The 18,140-nt window shown below is 39.3% G+C and overlaps 2 protein-coding genes across 2 annotated transcripts; both read left to right on the forward strand.

Annotated features, from left to right (window-relative positions):
- Nucleotides 1-244: 244 nt before the first annotated feature.
- Nucleotides 245-5,816, forward strand: cenpu (centromere protein U). Its single transcript, XM_071457048.1, has 14 exons — nucleotides 245-357; nucleotides 870-924; nucleotides 1,088-1,175; nucleotides 1,575-1,791; nucleotides 1,881-2,063; nucleotides 2,168-2,249; nucleotides 2,809-2,889; nucleotides 3,010-3,100; nucleotides 3,411-3,537; nucleotides 3,629-3,707; nucleotides 4,433-4,480; nucleotides 4,913-4,974; nucleotides 5,257-5,413; nucleotides 5,590-5,816. Exons 1-14 carry the CDS (start codon nucleotides 353-355, stop codon nucleotides 5,683-5,685), a joined length of 1,371 nt encoding a protein of 456 aa, XP_071313149.1. The 5' UTR covers nucleotides 245-352; the 3' UTR covers nucleotides 5,686-5,816.
- Nucleotides 5,817-6,194: 378 nt separating this feature from the next.
- Nucleotides 6,195-16,579, forward strand: LOC139605521 (caspase-3-like). The gene is made up of 7 exons (XM_071457055.1): nucleotides 6,195-6,331; nucleotides 8,906-8,986; nucleotides 11,390-11,550; nucleotides 12,942-13,070; nucleotides 13,380-13,555; nucleotides 15,486-15,606; nucleotides 15,770-16,579. Exons 2-7 carry the CDS (start codon nucleotides 8,910-8,912, stop codon nucleotides 15,997-15,999), a joined length of 894 nt encoding a protein of 297 aa, XP_071313156.1. The 5' UTR covers nucleotides 6,195-6,331; nucleotides 8,906-8,909; the 3' UTR covers nucleotides 16,000-16,579.
- The last annotated feature ends 1,561 nt before the right edge of the window (nucleotides 16,580-18,140 follow it).

The raw sequence follows: 18,140 nt of genomic DNA on the forward strand, positions 1-18,140 counted from the left end.
GCTGCGTAAACTGAATCCTCTCTCTTTCCGTAGGACAAACATTTTTTTTTTCATTTTAGATAATCTTTACAGGGTAGGTTTTTTTCCTGTAATTTTCTTTTTAAAACAAATTGTTAAAGTAATTGATTTTTAAGTAAGGTGTATCCTTACCACATCCAAGTAAAAATTTAATGGAGACGTTTGCGTTAACTTATTTTGAGCTGTAACTTATTCGTTTGTTAAAATCGTACTGCCACCCACCCCTGTTTATCTCGAGTGGTACAGTCCGGAACTTGAAACATTTTGCGGGAAGCTGTTCGAGCAAAGCAGTGTTTACAAAACAGATTTGTTATTAAACCTGTGGTTGTTCCAAATGAGGTAAGAAATATAGTTTGTGAATTATAATTTAGTCAACATCCGAACCGATGTCCAGTGTCCACGCCGCTCTGTACTTTGTTGGAAAAGTCAGACAAATTTACGATTTGTGTACGATTTAACGTTTCTCTGTTGGTCGAGTGGTAAATGTAATAACGTGGGGAAAACGGTCAACCTAGCTTAAAAAACAAGGGCTATGTTTGTTTCAAGCGCTGTTTGATGGTGACATAAGCATACCAATATGCAGGGGAACTATTATAATTTAAGGAAGTACTCTGTTGCATCTTAAAGGCCATTAGTGAGGACCGACATATTAAAGTGCTACGTTACTGAATGAATTGAAGTTTGGGTCAGCAACAAACACTGGCCTGGAGCTAATGGGGATTCATCGTCACTTCATCGGGGGAAATACTCTACGGCCTAGGAACCAGAGCTGTTGGGTAGGAGGTGTCACAAATAAGGAAAACGATGGCGACCTTGATGATGAAAGGCCCCTATTTTCTTTGTTTCCACAGGGCCAAAAAGGGCAGAGGAGCCAAGGTGCTCCCAGTGCCACCGGATGAGAGTCAGGTGAGTTAGTCAATGCATGATTTGATTAAGTGCATTATGATTCGTTGAAAATTGGTACTGTTTCTTTTTGAAACAGAGATGAAAATGGGTCACCACCCTCACAATAGCATGATGCTTTTTATGTCATTTTCATTTTATTGCCCTCCTTTGTGTTCAAATCCAGAAAGCTTCGTCTTGTGATCCAATGGATTCTCCCAACCTGTCTGTTATAGACAAAGCGAGCTTCCTGGAGGGACTGCAGCTAAATTATGGTGAATCTTCACACTATCCTCACAACTATCCTGTCCTTATCCATACCTGTGTCTTTATGTCTATCTGCTCTACAGCGTATCCATGAGTATTTAAAACCTCAGTAAAACAATAATCCATGTCTAAAGTGTTGTCATCCTATTCCAGTTCTATTCATAATGTATGTAATTAATGTTCATAATGTATTTTTTTTTTTTGTTTTAAGCCCAATCCTGTGTTACAGGTTTGACAAATTAAGTTACTGCAAAACATATTCAAAAGTTTTCTTGGACGCAAGTATCTTTGCCTGTGTGTCTTCCTACATTTTTCTCTTTTTTTCTTTAGGTCAGCTTGTTTCTAGAGTCTAGCATGACGTCAGACCACCAATCTTGTGCTGACCAGAGATCTGTTGTGTTTCCTAGGTAACCCTCTGCACAGCACCGCCGTGGAGGAAGATTTAAATGTCCTGGAGGAGGGAGAGATGGACAAAGGAAAAACAAAGGAAAAAAGAGACATTCCTGAGACGTTGAAGACCACTGCTAAACAGCGCGGAGCTGCAGCAAAGAGGAAGGAGCTGGATAAAGAGAATGTAAAGGAAGAGGAAAAGAAGGAGAGTATTCAAGAGAAGGTCAAAGCCAGGTAAGGTCAAAGAAATGAGTTACTTTCCACTGTGATATTACTGTGTTATTATAAGAATGCATTTTGTCTCTTCTGTCTGCACTGAAAAGACCACAGAAGGCAGGAGAAAGAAAGAAAAAGAAGGGAGAACCTGAAGTTGAAAGAGCAGAGTCAGATGCTCGAGCCGTCTCCCAAACGAGCCATCAACGTACCCCAAAAGCCACAAGTGCCAAACATTTGGTTGGGAAGAAACCTGCTAAGAGGAGGAGTGCTGGAAAGACATCTGCAGTGAGGTGAGGTCACATTGAGAGGTGTGTCTGTCCTGTATAATGATATGTTGATCAGCCTGCCCTCCTGGCTTCCTGTCAATATTTATCCGTCTCTGTGTCACAACAAGGCCTCTGAAAAATCAGCGGATGAAGGACACAAAGAGAAAGAGTGAGTCCGGTAGTGGAAACTTCAGTGATCCTCAGTCACAGGTAAATCCACAGTACATCTAAGTAGTAGAAGTAATGATGAAATTAATGTTAGACCAAAACTTAATGCAGGGATACATGGGCTGTGGCAGAAGCTGCAGCGCTGCTCATACAACAGTGCACATGTTATGCAGGACAAAGTGTCTTAGTGACATGATTCTGTCTGTTTTTAGACACTCACTACATGAGTGAAAGGCATCTTTAACGCTGATGCTCAGGCTGAAGTGAGAGTGCTGAATCAGTGTCAGTGATCCAATCAGTAGCTGAAAGCTCTCCTGTCAACTCAGCTGTGATATACAGGGTGTTACACTGTGGTCAGAAGCTCACGGGTAGAGTCAGAGTGTAGAAGCCACACAAACAAGCATGATGGAGTAACTGCTGCAGCAGGTGGATGCTGAGCTGTTACCCTTAAACAAGACTGACAGTCAAAAACATAGCCCTCATATCAAAAGCTTTACCAAAAGGGCAAAAAAACATACTTTTTTGAAGTAGTTAAACTCAGTTACAAACTGTTTTGATTTTGTTCAGATAACTGATCCCTTTTTTTTTTTGTATCGTTCAGGACTCTGACTCTGACACCGCGCAGCAGAGCCGGAAGAGAGTCCTGTCATCTGATGAGGAGGTGAACGAGGACACGAGCTGGGTACGGACTATCTTCAGCAGACGTCTATAACCAGGAATCGAGCAGCTACAAGAGTGTGGCTCTAAACTGTGACCTCTCATTTAGTTTGTTTTTATCTTTTTCTTTCTCTTGTTCATTCAGGCCCCAAGTCCAAAGAAAGCCAAAGTGTATAGTTACAGCAGAAGCAGAACGTCTTCTTCTGAAGGGTCCAAATCCAGAAAGTCTTCATCAGGTAAGGAAGAACAGCAGATGAGGTCAGAATCAGTTATGACTGTATACTTGAATTTTTGGGAACTATGCTTGTTTGCTTCTTACTGAGAGTTAGACAAGAAGTTTGATATCACGTATATCTGTCCGGTCAGTATGAAGGAGCAAGGAGACAATTAGCTTAGCATATAAATTTGTACAAGACTTAAGTGCAAAAATGACAAGTTTAGGAAATATTGTGACAGGTTTTCTGTTTTTTTGAGATCTGGTTTTCACAAGGTTACTATTCTTTTATGAATATTTGAACCATGAAAATCTAATTCTTCCCCCTGAAGGCAGTGCATCTACAGAGCCAGAAAAAGCCAACACTGATAAACAGAGGAGGGAGAGACGTGGCCATCAGGGAGGAACAGATTTAGAGGTGGTGCTGGACGCCTTCCTGGATTTCTGTGACCAGTACAGGTAAATTACTACATAAATATCTCTAAGGTTGTTTTCACATTGCAATTAGAGATGGTTACATTCTTTTATGTGTGTGTGTGTTTGTTTTCAGGGAATCTGTGGAGTCCAAAGCAGTGAAACAGTCCATTGATTCTTTCTCCTCCAATGTGAAAGATCAACTCATGGAAAAGGTCAGAGGAGTCGAGGGAAAAGAGAAAAGAGCAACTGAACTCTGTGTAGTTGTCAAGATGTTTCACATTGACATTTAGAGGTTTTTATATATGTGTATGTGTGTGTGTGTGTGTGTACTTGTACTTGCTACATAGTAAGCACCAAAAAAAGTATTTTACTAACAGAGTGAGGACAATTTGGGAAAGTGAGGACATTTTGGCCGGTCCTCACTTTTTGAGACACCTTCAAATCACATGTTGAGGGTTAAGACTTGGTTTTAGAGTTCTGGTTAGAATTAGGTTTAGGTTAAGGTTAGGGTCAGGGTTAGGGAATGCATTATGTCAATGAGTGTCCTCACAAAGATAGAAGTAGAAGTGTGTGTGTGTGTGTGTGTGTGTGTGTGTGTGTGTGTGAGTGTGAGAATAGTAGTTTAGATTACCTTGAGGCCAATTTGAAGGAATGCCACTAATGAGTTTTGGATTGTTAGGACTTGTCCATACTGGATTTTCAAACTGAAGATTACTGACAATTAATTACAAAAAATTTTCATGCCAAAAAATGTCACATAGAAATAAGAGTAGTTTAACGTTTCCTCCCAAAGTAAGCTTCTAATGCACCAGTGTGGTATTTACTGAGTTAATAATAGATGTAAACAAAATGTACACTGTCATGTCAACCGAACTTGAAATGAATGATTGAAACGAATCAAATACATGCATATTCTCTGGTGTTTCTGTTTTTCCAGATCTCTTCGAACAAGGAGCTCAGGGTTCTAAAAAGAGAAAATGCCAAGGTAACTATGGCAACCAGTTTTTAGCCATGCTAGCAGCAATGCGAAAAATGCAAAATGTTTGGTTTACGTTCACCTCAGGATGAATTGTCATCAGTTTTGGTGACTTGTCATCTGGTGTCTTCACCTCGTCAAAACTGTAATTTATCTGATAATTGCTCGTTTGTAACAAAGGACCTGCAGGACTGATGACAGTCCCCTCAGCCTTAGCTTTGTGTGAAGTGCTCATAAGCAAATGGAAAGCAGCTAAGAGGCTAAACTGTGATGCTGAATATGGTAAACATTAAACTTGCTGAACGTCAGCATGTTAGCGTTATCATTGTGAGCATGATAGCACGGCTGAAGGATCTTAGTCTTATTACGTATACCATGTTGCTGCATACAGCCTGTATTTACTGTGTCTTGTGTGTGTGTGTGTGTGTGTGTGTGTGGCAGGTGGGTTCTTTGATTCGCACTAAGAGACAGAGACTGTTAGATGCCAAACATGAGCTGATGAGGTGAGAAGCAGCCCAGACACAAAAATTACCATTTTCACAAACAGATTATTGTACGTTTTTTGTGTCTGTAAATTAAAGTAATCCATTTTCATTTAATAAGTCTTTAAAATATCTGTGATGTTGTCAGCTAGATGTATACCTAACACAAAAAGTGTCTTTTCAGTGTTAAAAATATTAATTATTAACAAACTCCACCTAAAAAGTAAAAGTAAAACTCCCTGTAGAGGTTGTTGATGTCCCTGTGCTCATTATGACCTTTACACTGTGTGGTTGGTGTGACAGGGCAGAGAGACAGGTTTGGCTGCTACAAAAGGAGAAAGCAGAACTTCAGCTCCGACTAGCTGATCTGAGACGAAGCCATGCCTTCCTCCATGACATCAGAGAGCTCAACCAGCAGTACCTGGACCACCGACACAAACACACCAAGGAGAAAGAGACGGTACGAACAAACAACACTGATTTGTAGAAATCATAGAAATAATCATTTCTTTATCACGTCTTTATCTTACTGATGTTTTTTGTTTGTTTGGTTTTTTTTTTTAATGAACAGCTGATGCTTGTCAAGATTTTCAATAAAACTCTCATGGTAACATACTCTCTCCTCCTCCCATCCAGTATGGGGCGTCCAGCTCACGAGCCCTGCTACTGGAGACGAAGCATATTCAGGCAGCAGAGCATCAGCTGAGAGGAATCGATAACCAAAAAGACTGAAGAAGAATGGGACTTGTAAATAATGTGCTATGGCATAATGGCACACACACAAATGTAAAGAGGTTAAAGCCTCTCTAAGCATGTATAATATATATGTAACATATTATGAGCAATACCAAGGCTGCTGGATTTTTTTTAAGACCAGAAGCAGCTTGACTTTTTACATTGTGGTTCAGATTTCTTCCTTCCAGCATTTAGACCACGCAGACCAGGAGTGGAACTGTGGATCGCTGCTTACTTACAACATCTTATGTTGAATAAAAACATAATAAATAAGAAAAGCATGTTTCCTTTTTGTGCATGTTTTGAGCTGTACAAGGTGAATGCATATCAACGTGTTTCTTTTCTTCACAAAACATAAACTGTAGATGCTTGTAATCGAAAATCAGGAAATATAGACGGACCTTTAGTGATAACAAGTGTACGTGTGTTGCATGTGAAGCTCGTTACAGACTGTGCTGCTGCCGGTACGGGACACTTCTCAGCCAATCAACGTGTCTTCTGGGTCAAGGTGCTCCTGCCGCCCACACTGCAGGCGGCCTTCCTGATTGGCTGCAAGTTTCAAGTCTGTACTTTGAACAACTTCACATTTCCTTGAGGGAGGTGACCTGACAACACATATCACTACGACTGTCCCAGGAAAAAGGTATGCTTTGAATGGGGAAGGGTGATATATTTTTATCATTATTTACGCGCATGAGTTGGAAGAAGTAGCCCCGGCTAACAGGGGACCGGCTAAACCGGCGTCCACACCCGCTTGCTCCACTTAACCCGCCGAGGGCAACACCTGATACACATCTGGTGCAAATATGAAGCATGACACGGCTGTTTCAAGTTCAGTCCGCGTTTCAAAGTCCTTGCAGGTGAATGAAAGGTCTCACCTGGTACTTTACGACGGTCGTTACAGTGTGTGTCCCTATGCTGTGTTATAATTTGCGTCGCCAAACCACTTTTATCTGCAGGGGCGTCCATTTGTAACGTTAGCTGAATCAGTAGTAACATGTTCCCGCTGTCATTTCATGTTAATACAGTTTTGCCACGTCCTCGCTATTTTCACGGAGTATGTATATAACGTTAGGTTTTAGCAGTGCAGGCTCTGAACCGATATCCCCTGAGCCTCAGCTCACTCAACGACGTACCGCTGGGCTAGGGACTCATATGGCGATCACTTCAGGTCTGACAGCTCGGTCATGGGCATTAACACGGATATGAACAGTGACTCGGGTCATTCAGATGTCGTCTCAGTCGTTTTCGCTTTTCAGTGACCTAATTTTTCTAATGAAGAGGAGAGCTGTAAATGATTTCCTGTTTTGTGATTGGAGTTTCGCCATGAGTTATGAACTAACATCACTGGATACTGGATACTGCAATGTTAACCACTGATGTATTATCAGATTTATAATTATACATTAAATATATTTTTTGTTGATGACACAGTAATATCATGTTTTGTGATATACCCATCATGAGCCTTTTCAACACATCCATAATTTTAACAATACTAAACACAATAAACCAGAGTATTGTAATAACCAATGTGTGAACAGCTTCCAAGAAGCAGTGTGGTATATCTAGTCATCTAGAGGCCCACATTGTGGCTTCCTTTTGTGTGGTTCACTGGTGGTTGAATTCCGGTAGTATATTGCAGCATGCTTTTGTCAGATTAACTGAACCAGATATAGACCAGGCTGTTCATATAAAACTCCTAAATGTGACAATCACTGAGTCTGAGTTTCTGTTTCTTCAGTAATGAATCTTACTCAGTGGATCAAGATTTGAGTCATGATTTCAGTTGGAATGGTCAGTTTTGCATTTTCACCCAAAAAAAAAAAAAAAATCTAAAAATAATGACGCTGTGATTTTTGTCGGGGAACCACTATCTGTCTACTAAAGAAATGCAGCCCCAACAGAAAACAAAAGTTTTCTATGTGGGCTGCATTTCTCTTTTGGTTCACATCACTTCAGAAAACAAGCGGTTGCTCAACCTAGATTAGAGTTTGTTAAGTTTCATGTGAAAATCTATCGACGAGGGCAGCACAGTAAGCAGTAATCTGCTCTAACCTGTATATGGGTGGGAATAGCCCAGACTTGATTAGGCTTGATGTTATTTGACTAGTTGATGATGCCAGAATTTAGTTCAGGAAATTGTGAAATTGTGAAATAAATATGTATTTATTTATATCTTTTGAGCTGAGGAATAAACATTAATATTTTGTCCAGACACAGAACAAGATGACATTATCCAGGATACAAGAAATCAAGACATTACAAGCTTTAACTGAACCCAATGAAACTCAGGCTCAATAGGTATCACACAGAGATAGAAAACCTTGAAGTCAACATAGTACAAATATCTGCATATGAAATATTACAGCCAGTGTAAAGTACAATAATTAGCTATGAAAAATTATGAAGGTTGCATCTCTGTATAATAAGGAAAATGTGATATAACATCCTTAAAATTAAATGAATATAAGCACTTAATATAATATATAATATAAGAAAAGATTCAAGAAAATTAAGATAATCCATCTTCGGAGAATATACAGTCAACATATCTTCAGCAGTGGGTTTTTCAGCTCTGAAGCTGCAGTATATTTAGTGAGATCTGTGGCACTTGGTTCTTATGCAGGACCAAATAACTTGTCCAGACCACAAGACAGACTGCATAAATGCAGCTGAACAATGCAAATGAAGACAGTATAAAAGACTGTAATGTGTGGGGCTGCACAATTAAATATAAAATATAATATAATCTAAATAGTAATATGCTCCAGTGCAATATCCAAATTGCAGGAGCTGCAATATTTAGTTTTCTTATTTAGGAGCTGCAATTTTTTGATAAAGGTAAAATGTGTCACAACATTTTTGTGCATTGTTACCACCATAATTACAATATATTCTCCAGATGTGAGGGAAAATGGTTCGAGCCTCAACAAAAATCACGTCATCATTTTAAAAAATGTTTTCAGTGAGAATGCAGAGAAATCGTGACTCGTATTGCAATCGCCATATCTGCCAAAGTAATTTCAATATGATTTGTTTTTGCTCATCATGCAGTGCAGCTCAAGTTATTGTCTCAATTAATTGTATTTGTCACAACTCTAAATAGTGCTAATGATATTCTTTTCCATGTGTTTAGATTTCTTATTTTTGTCTTACAGGTGTTGCAGATGCTCTTGTTTCTAAAACACTGTGTCTTTGCTGTTAATGTTTGTAGGAACATGGCTGAGGATTGTGATGTTGCTGACAAGCAGAGCGGTGGGGACACTTTGGATGCCTTTGGATTTCTTTCAAAGAGGTATTTCCTGTACACCACTGACTGCCTGACTACCCATATATTATGTACCTAAACCTGTTTGCTCTTTCTGTTGAAAACACAGCACTGGGGTCATTATTCTCATACAGGTAGCAAATGTCAGTTTATAGTTCTTGCACACCTGTGCAGGTGTATTCAAATATTCTGGCTTGTTTGACTTCTGCTCAGGTTGACGGTGGGCAGAGCTATACTGGCCATCATATGACTTCTGACCATACACCAATATGACTGATAAAGGTCTAGTTTGTCCTGCCATGGGAGGGAGGAGAATTAGGAAGAAGTTAAATTATTTGTGTGTGTGTTTCCCATGGGTGTGCATGGCCTTTAGAGTTATTCACTTTCTTATTTAAACTAGATGGAAATTTCCGCTTCTTCTCTAAATCTAAGATGCAGTGAGTTTAAGTATAGAGTAGTATTCATACAGCTTATAAAGATTACCTTCGTGTTCATTTTTTTGTTATTTAATTGCTCTTCTTAAAGTGGCTGCCTCAAAGATCCACGTTTGGTTGCCTTTGACGACACCTATGGTTTTTGAACCACACATCATTAACCGTGTGTTAGTGACTCATGTTCCTTGTGATCTTGCGCACAAGTTATACCAGAAACTTCTATGTAATTATATCAGTGGGTCATAGTCTCAGTCACCACTGTTACATCATTTTGCAATGGGTAGTGACTCAAAAAATTGCTTATTTAAATAAAACAATGAAACAATGTGAACCAATGGTCAGCTGGCTGAATGCTGGAGTTTCCCCTGTGGTTGTTGCTTTTTCAGTGCAAATTGACAGGACAATGTGCTCCAAACACCAAGATTTGCATATGTTAGACACATGTGATTCTTATTTGTTACATTACTGATCACCCGGTGTTGAGCGTTTTGAGTCATCGTGGCTGGTTGCCCACTTCCAGGAAGAGTAGCCACAGAACTAAACCGTCTCCATTCATAGACAGTTTGTCTGACGTGGACTGATGAAGATGTCTGAGATGTCTCTGTAACCCTTTCAGCTTCAACTCTTGATTGTCATCTTTGTGAGGCATGCTTCACATCAGCAGATGTTTCTTGTGAACAGCAAACTCAAAATGTTGAAGTCAAAGTTGCTCTAACCCAAACCTCAAATCTGGTTTCACTGACTGGACTCCAGGCTTGATAACTCCTGGCTCCTGTTAGCTTTAGTTCATGTCATAGCTGAGGCATTTACACACTTTTTCCAGCCTACACTGTGAATGTGTGAATCATATTTTAGATGTATTCATTAGTTAAAATAGATTGTGTTTCTTCACAATTATAACTTGGATGAAGCTCTGAACTTATTTTAGAACAAATGATACATACATGGAAGTAATTCCAACTTTTTCTTGCCACTGTAGCAGGTGCTGACCTGGTCTTGTGATACAGTAGAAGGTCATTTTCGAAGTGCTGCACAACCGTTGATATAGATGTGATAGATGCAACAGTGCTAAGTTGCAAAAGAATCTGCAACACACTTGACTGCGGTAAAACATGACTCTCAAGTTTAGTCATTGCAGTCATCAAAATGTGTTAAAAAGCACCGTCACTGTGACTAAACATGAGAGTCACGGTCAATGTAAGGCTGCACTAGATTCAGTTGAAAGTGATGAAATAGACTGTATTATTCTAAAGAATCAACAAAATGCATGATAGATGTAACTGCTGAAGAGGGACTCCAGCTCAGACTTTGTGCTTTTGTCCTAAGATTGTCCCTGTTTGACAGAAGATCTTAACTTGTTTACTTGTATAATAAAATTTATGATTTACAAATTGAACCTGATGCACTAATTGCATTGTTTGGTTGCTCTGAAGCTTCTCTCACGCTGCCACATCCTGTACAGCAGACGCTCACATTTGCTATGTTAGTTCTAAAGGGGATCATTTTCAAGTAATGGAAGGCTACCAGCGCTCTTCGGGTCTCCGGGTGGTTTAGGGAACTGGTCTCAGAGATGCATCTTGAGAGCCTTTAAGGTGACACGCATGGTCTCCATGACACATTTTTAGAGGACCTGGGGCCCAGTCAGTAGACACCTGATATCTAATTTAGCTATTCTTTGCCATATGTTTTATTTTTAATGGTACAGGCTGAAACACTGTTTTTTTTGTGGGTGTGTTGTTTTTTTTGGTTTTTTTTATGTTTGTTTTTTTTGTGGGGTGGGGGTATTTCTGTGCCTTTTATTAGTTGCTCTTTTGTTTTGTTTTTTTTGGTTTCTTTCTAAAATTAAATACACCGGTAATATGTATAGGTTTTTCAGGTATCAAATAATTTCAAAGTGTGTTCACAGGTGTGCGTATGTGTGTGTGTGTGTGTGTGTGTGTGTGTGTGTGTGTGTGTGTGTGTGTGTGTGTGTGTGTGTGTGTGTGTGTGTTTTCAGGAAGGATAAAGCAACTGATAAGACTCCTGAGGAAGTGGACTCTGCCCCCATCAGCAGAAGCAGTAGAGCAGCAGCCTCTGACCCGTACCGCTACAAGATGGACTATCCCTCCATTGGAGCCTGTGTGATTATCAACAACAAGAACTTCCACAGAAGCACAGGTAAATACGCTCACTCGACAATTCAGATGCACTGATGCGCACACCTGTCTTTTTCATTTGTTTCAAATGTTGTGTAAATTCGATCATGTATACAACAAACCATCCCAAGTCTCAATAACTGTCTGGAACCATTAGCTGTGCATGATTTGAACAGTAACTAGCCTGATGTCCACAGGAGTAAAAAAAAACCAGAGCTCCAAGCAGATCCTCAACATTTCTTACATTCCTGCCTCCAACACTTTGTAACGTTGAGTGCTTACTCACAATGATGGAGAGGCGGTATGTTTACAGAGAATCTCTTCTCTGAAAAAATCAGTGCTGGCTGAATTCCATTTAGTTGCTTCGGGGTCCTGGGGTCCTATTACAGGCACTTCATAACTTGCAGAACCTATTTTAATTGTTTGGTAACCATGGTGATTAGGTTTAGGACCTGACTTAGGAAACAAGCCATTACAGATGACTAGTTCCTAAGTCAATGTTTCTATCCAAACTAACTGAAGGAATCTTATCTTATCTTCATCCTGTTTTACGTCAGGTTAGGAAAACCCAAATACTAAATCCAACATCGCTTATCAACTTGAACTCACTGTTACTCTCGCTGAGGCATTTTTGTAATGTATTAGCTTTCATATTTCACATTACAAAACATGGCCACTTTACTCAAAAAACTAAGCACATCTGTAGAGCCCCATGTCACCAGGTCGGCTTCTCCACAGCAGGTCATAGCTGCTCGGCTGACTGCAGAATCACAGGGCAGCCTGTATCTTCTAATGGATGTTTTGTCATCAAACTACCATACGTCATTGAGGTCTGCCATGAGCCTCTCAGTGAATAACCTCTGTCTGTTGGCATATCCTTGTTTATGTAGAAGCAATAAAAGAGCAGCCGCCCCACTTAGACAGAACATTCAACAAGAAGCGTTTTACATCATCACAGATGTTACCCGGCACACAGTTGTTTGGTTACTGTTTTATTGTGAAAAATGCATTTGGACCAATACCTGATTATGTTTTAAAATAGGGGAACAAAGTTTGAAAGATACATGATGGAGGTGAAAAAAATATTGTAATTTAAAACATACTTTCTGCATTAAGTCAAGAAACAGCCTCCTTAAGTAGTCTAGATTAGTGAGCGTGAGATGCTATGAAAACCAAGAATGCATCAAAAACAATTTATAACTGGGTGGATCAGGACAGGAAGTTATTATTAGTAACAAAGTACAAATAATCTGGATGAATGAAATGACCTCACAACAACTATCTAATGCCCCCTTGTTATTTTACATGTTGTGTGTGATGAGTCTTACAGAGCTCACATTCCTGCTCTTGGAACTATGTTGTAGATGCTGGGATTGAAACCTCATTTCTACATGTGTGTTTTTGTGTCTCTAGGGATGAGTATTCGTAACGGGACGGATGTTGATGCTGCTTTTGCTGCGAAAACCTTCTCTAGACTGGGTTATAAGACTAGAGTGGTCAATGACCAGACTGTGGAGCAGATGAGACAACTGCTGTTCAATGGTAACAGAAACTACAAGTTTTCACACACTGACTGTTCACCTGACATCTGAGCCCCAGTGAGTCACCACAGTTTATGGTGGGAGCCCATTAGGGAAAATGTGAACACTTTGTTTGAAGCAGAGCATGCAGTAACCACTAGATGGCAGTGTAATCAGGATCAGTAATCTGTGTGTTGTTACTCTTTTATTCTCAGAAACTACCATGATCTTAATAAATGTTTTTGAGAACTGTTAAGCCTCCATCCAGACGCACAACATTTAAACTGATGGTGCAACTCTGTTTTCTCTCTGCTCGTGTGTCTGTCTCTAGTATCCAAGGAGGACCACAGTAGCAGCGCATCCTTTGTGTGTGTGGTGTTAAGTCATGGAGATGAGGGGGTGATATACGGCACAAACGGCTGTGAAAAGTTTGAAAACCTGACACAATTCTTTAAAGGAAATCACTGCAAAAGTCTGGTGGGGAAACCGAAGCTCTTCTTCATACAGGTTAGTTAAATCTATCCACATTACCACACAGGTGCACTCGTGTCTCATTTATTGCAATATTTCTTGAGATGCTTTTTATGTAGTGATGTTTTTATGTCTCAGCGTTGGCAGCAGCCCGGGCCGGAGGCATTATGTTTTCAGGTTGTGTGTCCCATTCTCGTGAACACAATATCTCAGTAACGCCTTGAGGGAATTTATTCAAATATGGTACAAACATTCACTTGGACTCAAGGATGGAATTAATTAGAATTTGGTGGTAAAAGGTCAAAGGTCAAGATCACTGTGACCTCACAAATCATGTTTTTGGCCATAACTCACAAATTCAAACACTACACACATTTAACACAAATGTCTAATACAGCCTTCCTCAAAGTGTGGTCTGTGAGTAAATTTGTTAAAATATCATGTTTTAAATTGAGTGTTTCTCCAACTGTCTGAGAGTGACCACAGAGCCCACTAGTGAGTAGTGTATATGTGTTGTTTTCAATATTAAATCAACTCATATGTAAATTCAAACATTATTGTTTGAATTGGTTGTTTTTCAGTGTTGTTGGACTTCACTGTCTCGTCACATACAGTAGCTTCACCAGTCTACAGCTTATGTTTTACAATTTACACCAAAAATGACCAGCGTGACATTAGAAAGGAAATGATGATGATGCTAAGAGTTAGCCTGCCCCTAAATCACCAGTTATTAACCTATTAACTATAAAACACGACAACGGAAAAGATCATGGACTTGGTAAATTAAAAGAGAATCAAATGAAACCTCTGTCACAACAGACACAACAGGCAAATGTTAAATTTTACTAGTAATGTGGTCACCCCGATTGAGACTTGTGTGTTCGATAACGTCTGGCCAGTGTTCATGTGTGTGTGTGTGTGTGTTAAGTTTGATGCCACATGTATAAAACCACTTGTTGTCCTGCAGTGTTTGAGGCAGAAGGGCTTGTCACAGCAGTCATTAGGTAGCTGAGTGAGTAAGGTGCATGCTGCCAACATTTTAAGCAGCAAGACACCGGGTCAGTTCCCGGTCAGCTAGATTCTTCACTGCTTTGATTTTCTATTCCTGTGTTTCCTGTCTCTCTTCTCTTCCAAGATATTTTTACATGCAAGCTCACCACAATACTACTGAAGTAGTAGCCCTGTTGATTTTGGGGATGTGTGGGAGTTAGGTGGTCTTATTTTAGTGGCTATGTGGTCCTTGGTCTGAAAACATTTGAGAAACACTGGTCTGTGCAAGTGCTGACATTTTACATCCAAATGGTCAAAGATCAACTTCACTGTGACATCATAATGTTCTGCAAAAACACCTCTGACCATTATTCAACGCTGTAACTCAGGAAGGGGAGATTGTGACCATATTTCCTGCTACTTAGCTGGTTGGTGGAGGCAAACAACCACAAGGTGGTAATTCTAGTTTATTCTCACTTTAGTAAGTTCTCAAAAAGACTCTCAGTAGTAAAATCTGGATTTATGAGTCAAAATTAATGAATTGGACAAATTTAGTAAAGTTTTGATTACAATCAGATCTGAATTTCTTGAGGTGCAGTTAGGGTTGCAGCAGTAGACTGCTTTGATGATATACCATGGTATGAAAATTGCTGGTTATTAAACCATTTGGTTATTATACCATTTGCTTATTGAAGGTTTTCATTTCTTCCGTGTTATGATAAAAATATTGAATTGTACTATAATAGTGTTTGTCAGGACATAATGTATTGTGAAATTATAATAAGCCTTCGTTCAACTAAAAAAGTCTCTCTTTTCATTGCTGTAAGGGTCCTTGTAACTGCTAATAATAATAATTCCAATAATGACAATTACAGTGTAATACTGGGATATTTTCTGAGACGTTTACCTTGAAAATCCTCATACCTTAGTTAGAATTAACCTTTTTGACACATACCTGGATCTCCTGCCCCCTCAGGCGTGCCGTGGTTCAGCCCTGGATGACGGGGCCCTAGTGGAGGCCGACAGTGTTGGTGATCAAACCTCAGAGAGGATCCCTGTGGAGGCCGATTTCCTGTATGCCTACTCCACTGCTCCAGGTAAAAGGCAGCAGCAGAAAACACTTTCAGTATATTCAGTAAATGACATAGAGGACTGGTATCTGTATAATCCAGATAGTCGGTGTAATCACAATAAAACAGGGAGACACTGTCACTGTGCGCATCTTGTCAAAGAGCGTTAACCCTGTCGATTCTCCTGCAGGCTACTACTCATGGAGAAACACACAAAACGGCTCCTGGTTCATGCAGGCATTGTGTGAGATGTTGGAGCACTACAGTGGAGAGCTGGAGCTGATGCAGATCATGACCCGAGTCAACCGCAAGGTGGCGCTAAACTTTGAGTCTTCCTCCAACCTTCCTGGATATAGTTGCAAGAAGCAGATCCCCTGTATTGTCTCAATGTTGACCAAAGACTTCTACTTTCCTTCCTAAATGAAAATAGACTCTTTGTTCATTCTACAAGAAACTACCTACCTGTAGGTAACTAAGTCAAAAGTGTCTGTGCTGGTGTCGTCTATTTTACCTTCAAAGATTTTCAAGATTTTCATTTTCTTTTTTCTTTGGCGACTCGCCACAGTTTTTTGGTGCATTGTGGGGGTTGTGTAAACAGGATAAGATTAGTTTTAATGTCATGACAAGGAGAAGCCTCATGCAGCACCAGGATAAGGATAAAAGGGGACAGGTTAGTGAGGTTTCTGTTAAAACTGAACTGTCATTTCTTAATGAATTTATGTTTTGTTGTTTTTTGTTTTTTAACACAAGTTTTCAGTGTTGGGTCTTTTAGAAAGCCTGAGCCAGTTCATTTCTGTCTTTGATCATCATTTTCAGTCATCATGCATTTTCAGTAAGCTTGTGTCAGTGATTAAACACTTGAACATCATCGTTTAACTTACATACAGTACATAGGTACTGTATAATTACTGTACAATTAGTTTATCACACACAAACTTGTCTGCATTTTAAGGTTCTGACTGTCAAACCACAGGAAAATAAACCTCTTTTATTTCCTTTTTCTGTTTTTGGAAATTGAACCTTGTCTTTTCAAAAGTATAGTAATGTTGAAGAAGTCGAGTGGTGTTTATAAATCTACCTAATCTGAGCTGAGCCACAGTAATAAGGATAATACTATATTACTACATTCATTGTCTCTGCACTATGATGATAGATTATCACTAAGTATAATTCAATAGGAGCAACAAACCTGCTCTGTGTGCTCTCACGTTTGCTTCCACACTCCCTCAACTCAATCTGAGAATAAATATGTCAGTTCTCTTTGTCTGTATTGTTGCCAATACTAGTTGGATTATCAGTCACCAGGGAAATAGGGAATCACCACTGTAGCTGGATGAAGTTATTAAAGAGGTTCTTATTGTGCACTTAGTATATATGGATAATAGCAAAGATGGAAATAAATTTATTTAGCAGAAAATGTGTTTTGTTTTTTTTTTGTTTGCTTAAATGAAATTATTCATTGCATGATAACAGTTTATCTACAAAATATAAAAATATAAAAGAGCTGCCAAAAAAAAAATCTGCATTCAAAATATCCCATCACAAATGTGACACTGTACAAGTCAGACAAAAGTTAAAAAACATGCAAAACAAAACACACTTATTATTTACTATTTCACAACCACTTCCTTCCCAAAAGTTGGAAGCCGTTCTTGGTGTGCTGTTACCTCAGAGATCCAGTTTTCTGCAGTGTGTAAAAACGTATTTTTTCCTATAGATTTCCTGAATCTAAAGGAAATAACATTAGTTGTAGTTGTAGCAAAATTACAACCATCTCTGACTGAAATAACTGGTTATGTAGCCAGGAGCTGCATTCTTCTCAGTCCTGTGATTCCTAAATTCACTTGAATGATTCTTCTTTTCCACTGTAAGAACGTATTTGAAAACGTGCTGGTTCCGAGTGTGTTCACAGAGGTTGTTTAGATGTGGCCCTTATTATCCTACAGTATATTGAGCAGTCTGAAGCTTATTTTTAATGAGTTGTGGTGAACTGCTTTACCAGGAGGTGGCGCCAGAATCAAAGTGCTTTTGAACTGGTTCCCAGGCAAGAATGTTAAATGTTGCTCCATGTTGCAGGGCGGCTTTGCCTGCCAAAGAATTTAGTCTGTTGACAAATGGGGGCCTGGCAGAGTGTCAGAGTGTCTAGTAGGTTACCATTCAATGTTAATGTGTAGCAAAGATTTCACATTTTCATTTATCCTGTCTTTTGAAATAGTTACAAACAAATATATTTACAAAAAAAAAAAAAAAAGAATAATTAGATGGTAAATTCTGAGATCAGAACTTGACAATTTGCATATTCTGATTTTTTCTCCAGTTTGACTCCAGGCTGGCCGGACTCTGCTGTATTACTCTCCACTGTCCTGTAAACGAAGGCCTACAAATGTCCAAGAAATAAAAACTGATAACGTTAATGAGCCTGTTATTGAGCCTGTTTTGTACTTTGATTTGTTGTATTGTCAGAAACAAACAACAATTGATATGAATGATTAACAGTTTATGAGGATGGCTTTGTAAGTTAGTGGCTGCTTATGAACAAGTAGCCACTAGGGGAAGCCAGA

Source organism: Trachinotus anak, unplaced genomic scaffold (assembly GCF_046630095.1).
Source record: "Trachinotus anak isolate AG129_WGS33_773 ecotype Australia unplaced genomic scaffold, CSIRO_AGI_Tana_v1 ptg000021l, whole genome shotgun sequence".
NCBI lineage: Eukaryota > Metazoa > Chordata > Actinopteri > Carangiformes > Carangidae > Trachinotus > Trachinotus anak.

What these genes read in the sequence shown, in the direction of transcription:
- cenpu (XM_071457048.1), top strand. An exon ending in TCAGTGATCCTCAGTCACAG is followed by an intron (nt 2,250 to 2,808) that starts GTAAATCCACAG and finishes TGTATCGTTCAG; the next exon opens with GACTCTGACTCTGACACCGC. An exon ending in AAGATCAACTCATGGAAAAG is followed by an intron (nt 3,708 to 4,432) that starts GTCAGAGGAGTC and finishes CTGTTTTTCCAG; the next exon opens with ATCTCTTCGAACAAGGAGCT.
- LOC139605521 (XM_071457055.1), top strand. Translation starts at nt 8,910, where the DNA reads ATGGCTGAGGATTGTGATGTTGCTGACAAGCAGAGCGGTGGGGACACT. An exon ending in TTTGGATTTCTTTCAAAGAG is followed by an intron (nt 8,987 to 11,389) that starts GTATTTCCTGTA and finishes GTGTGTTTTCAG; the next exon opens with GAAGGATAAAGCAACTGATA. An exon ending in GAGACAACTGCTGTTCAATG is followed by an intron (nt 13,071 to 13,379) that starts GTAACAGAAACT and finishes GTCTGTCTCTAG; the next exon opens with TATCCAAGGAGGACCACAGT.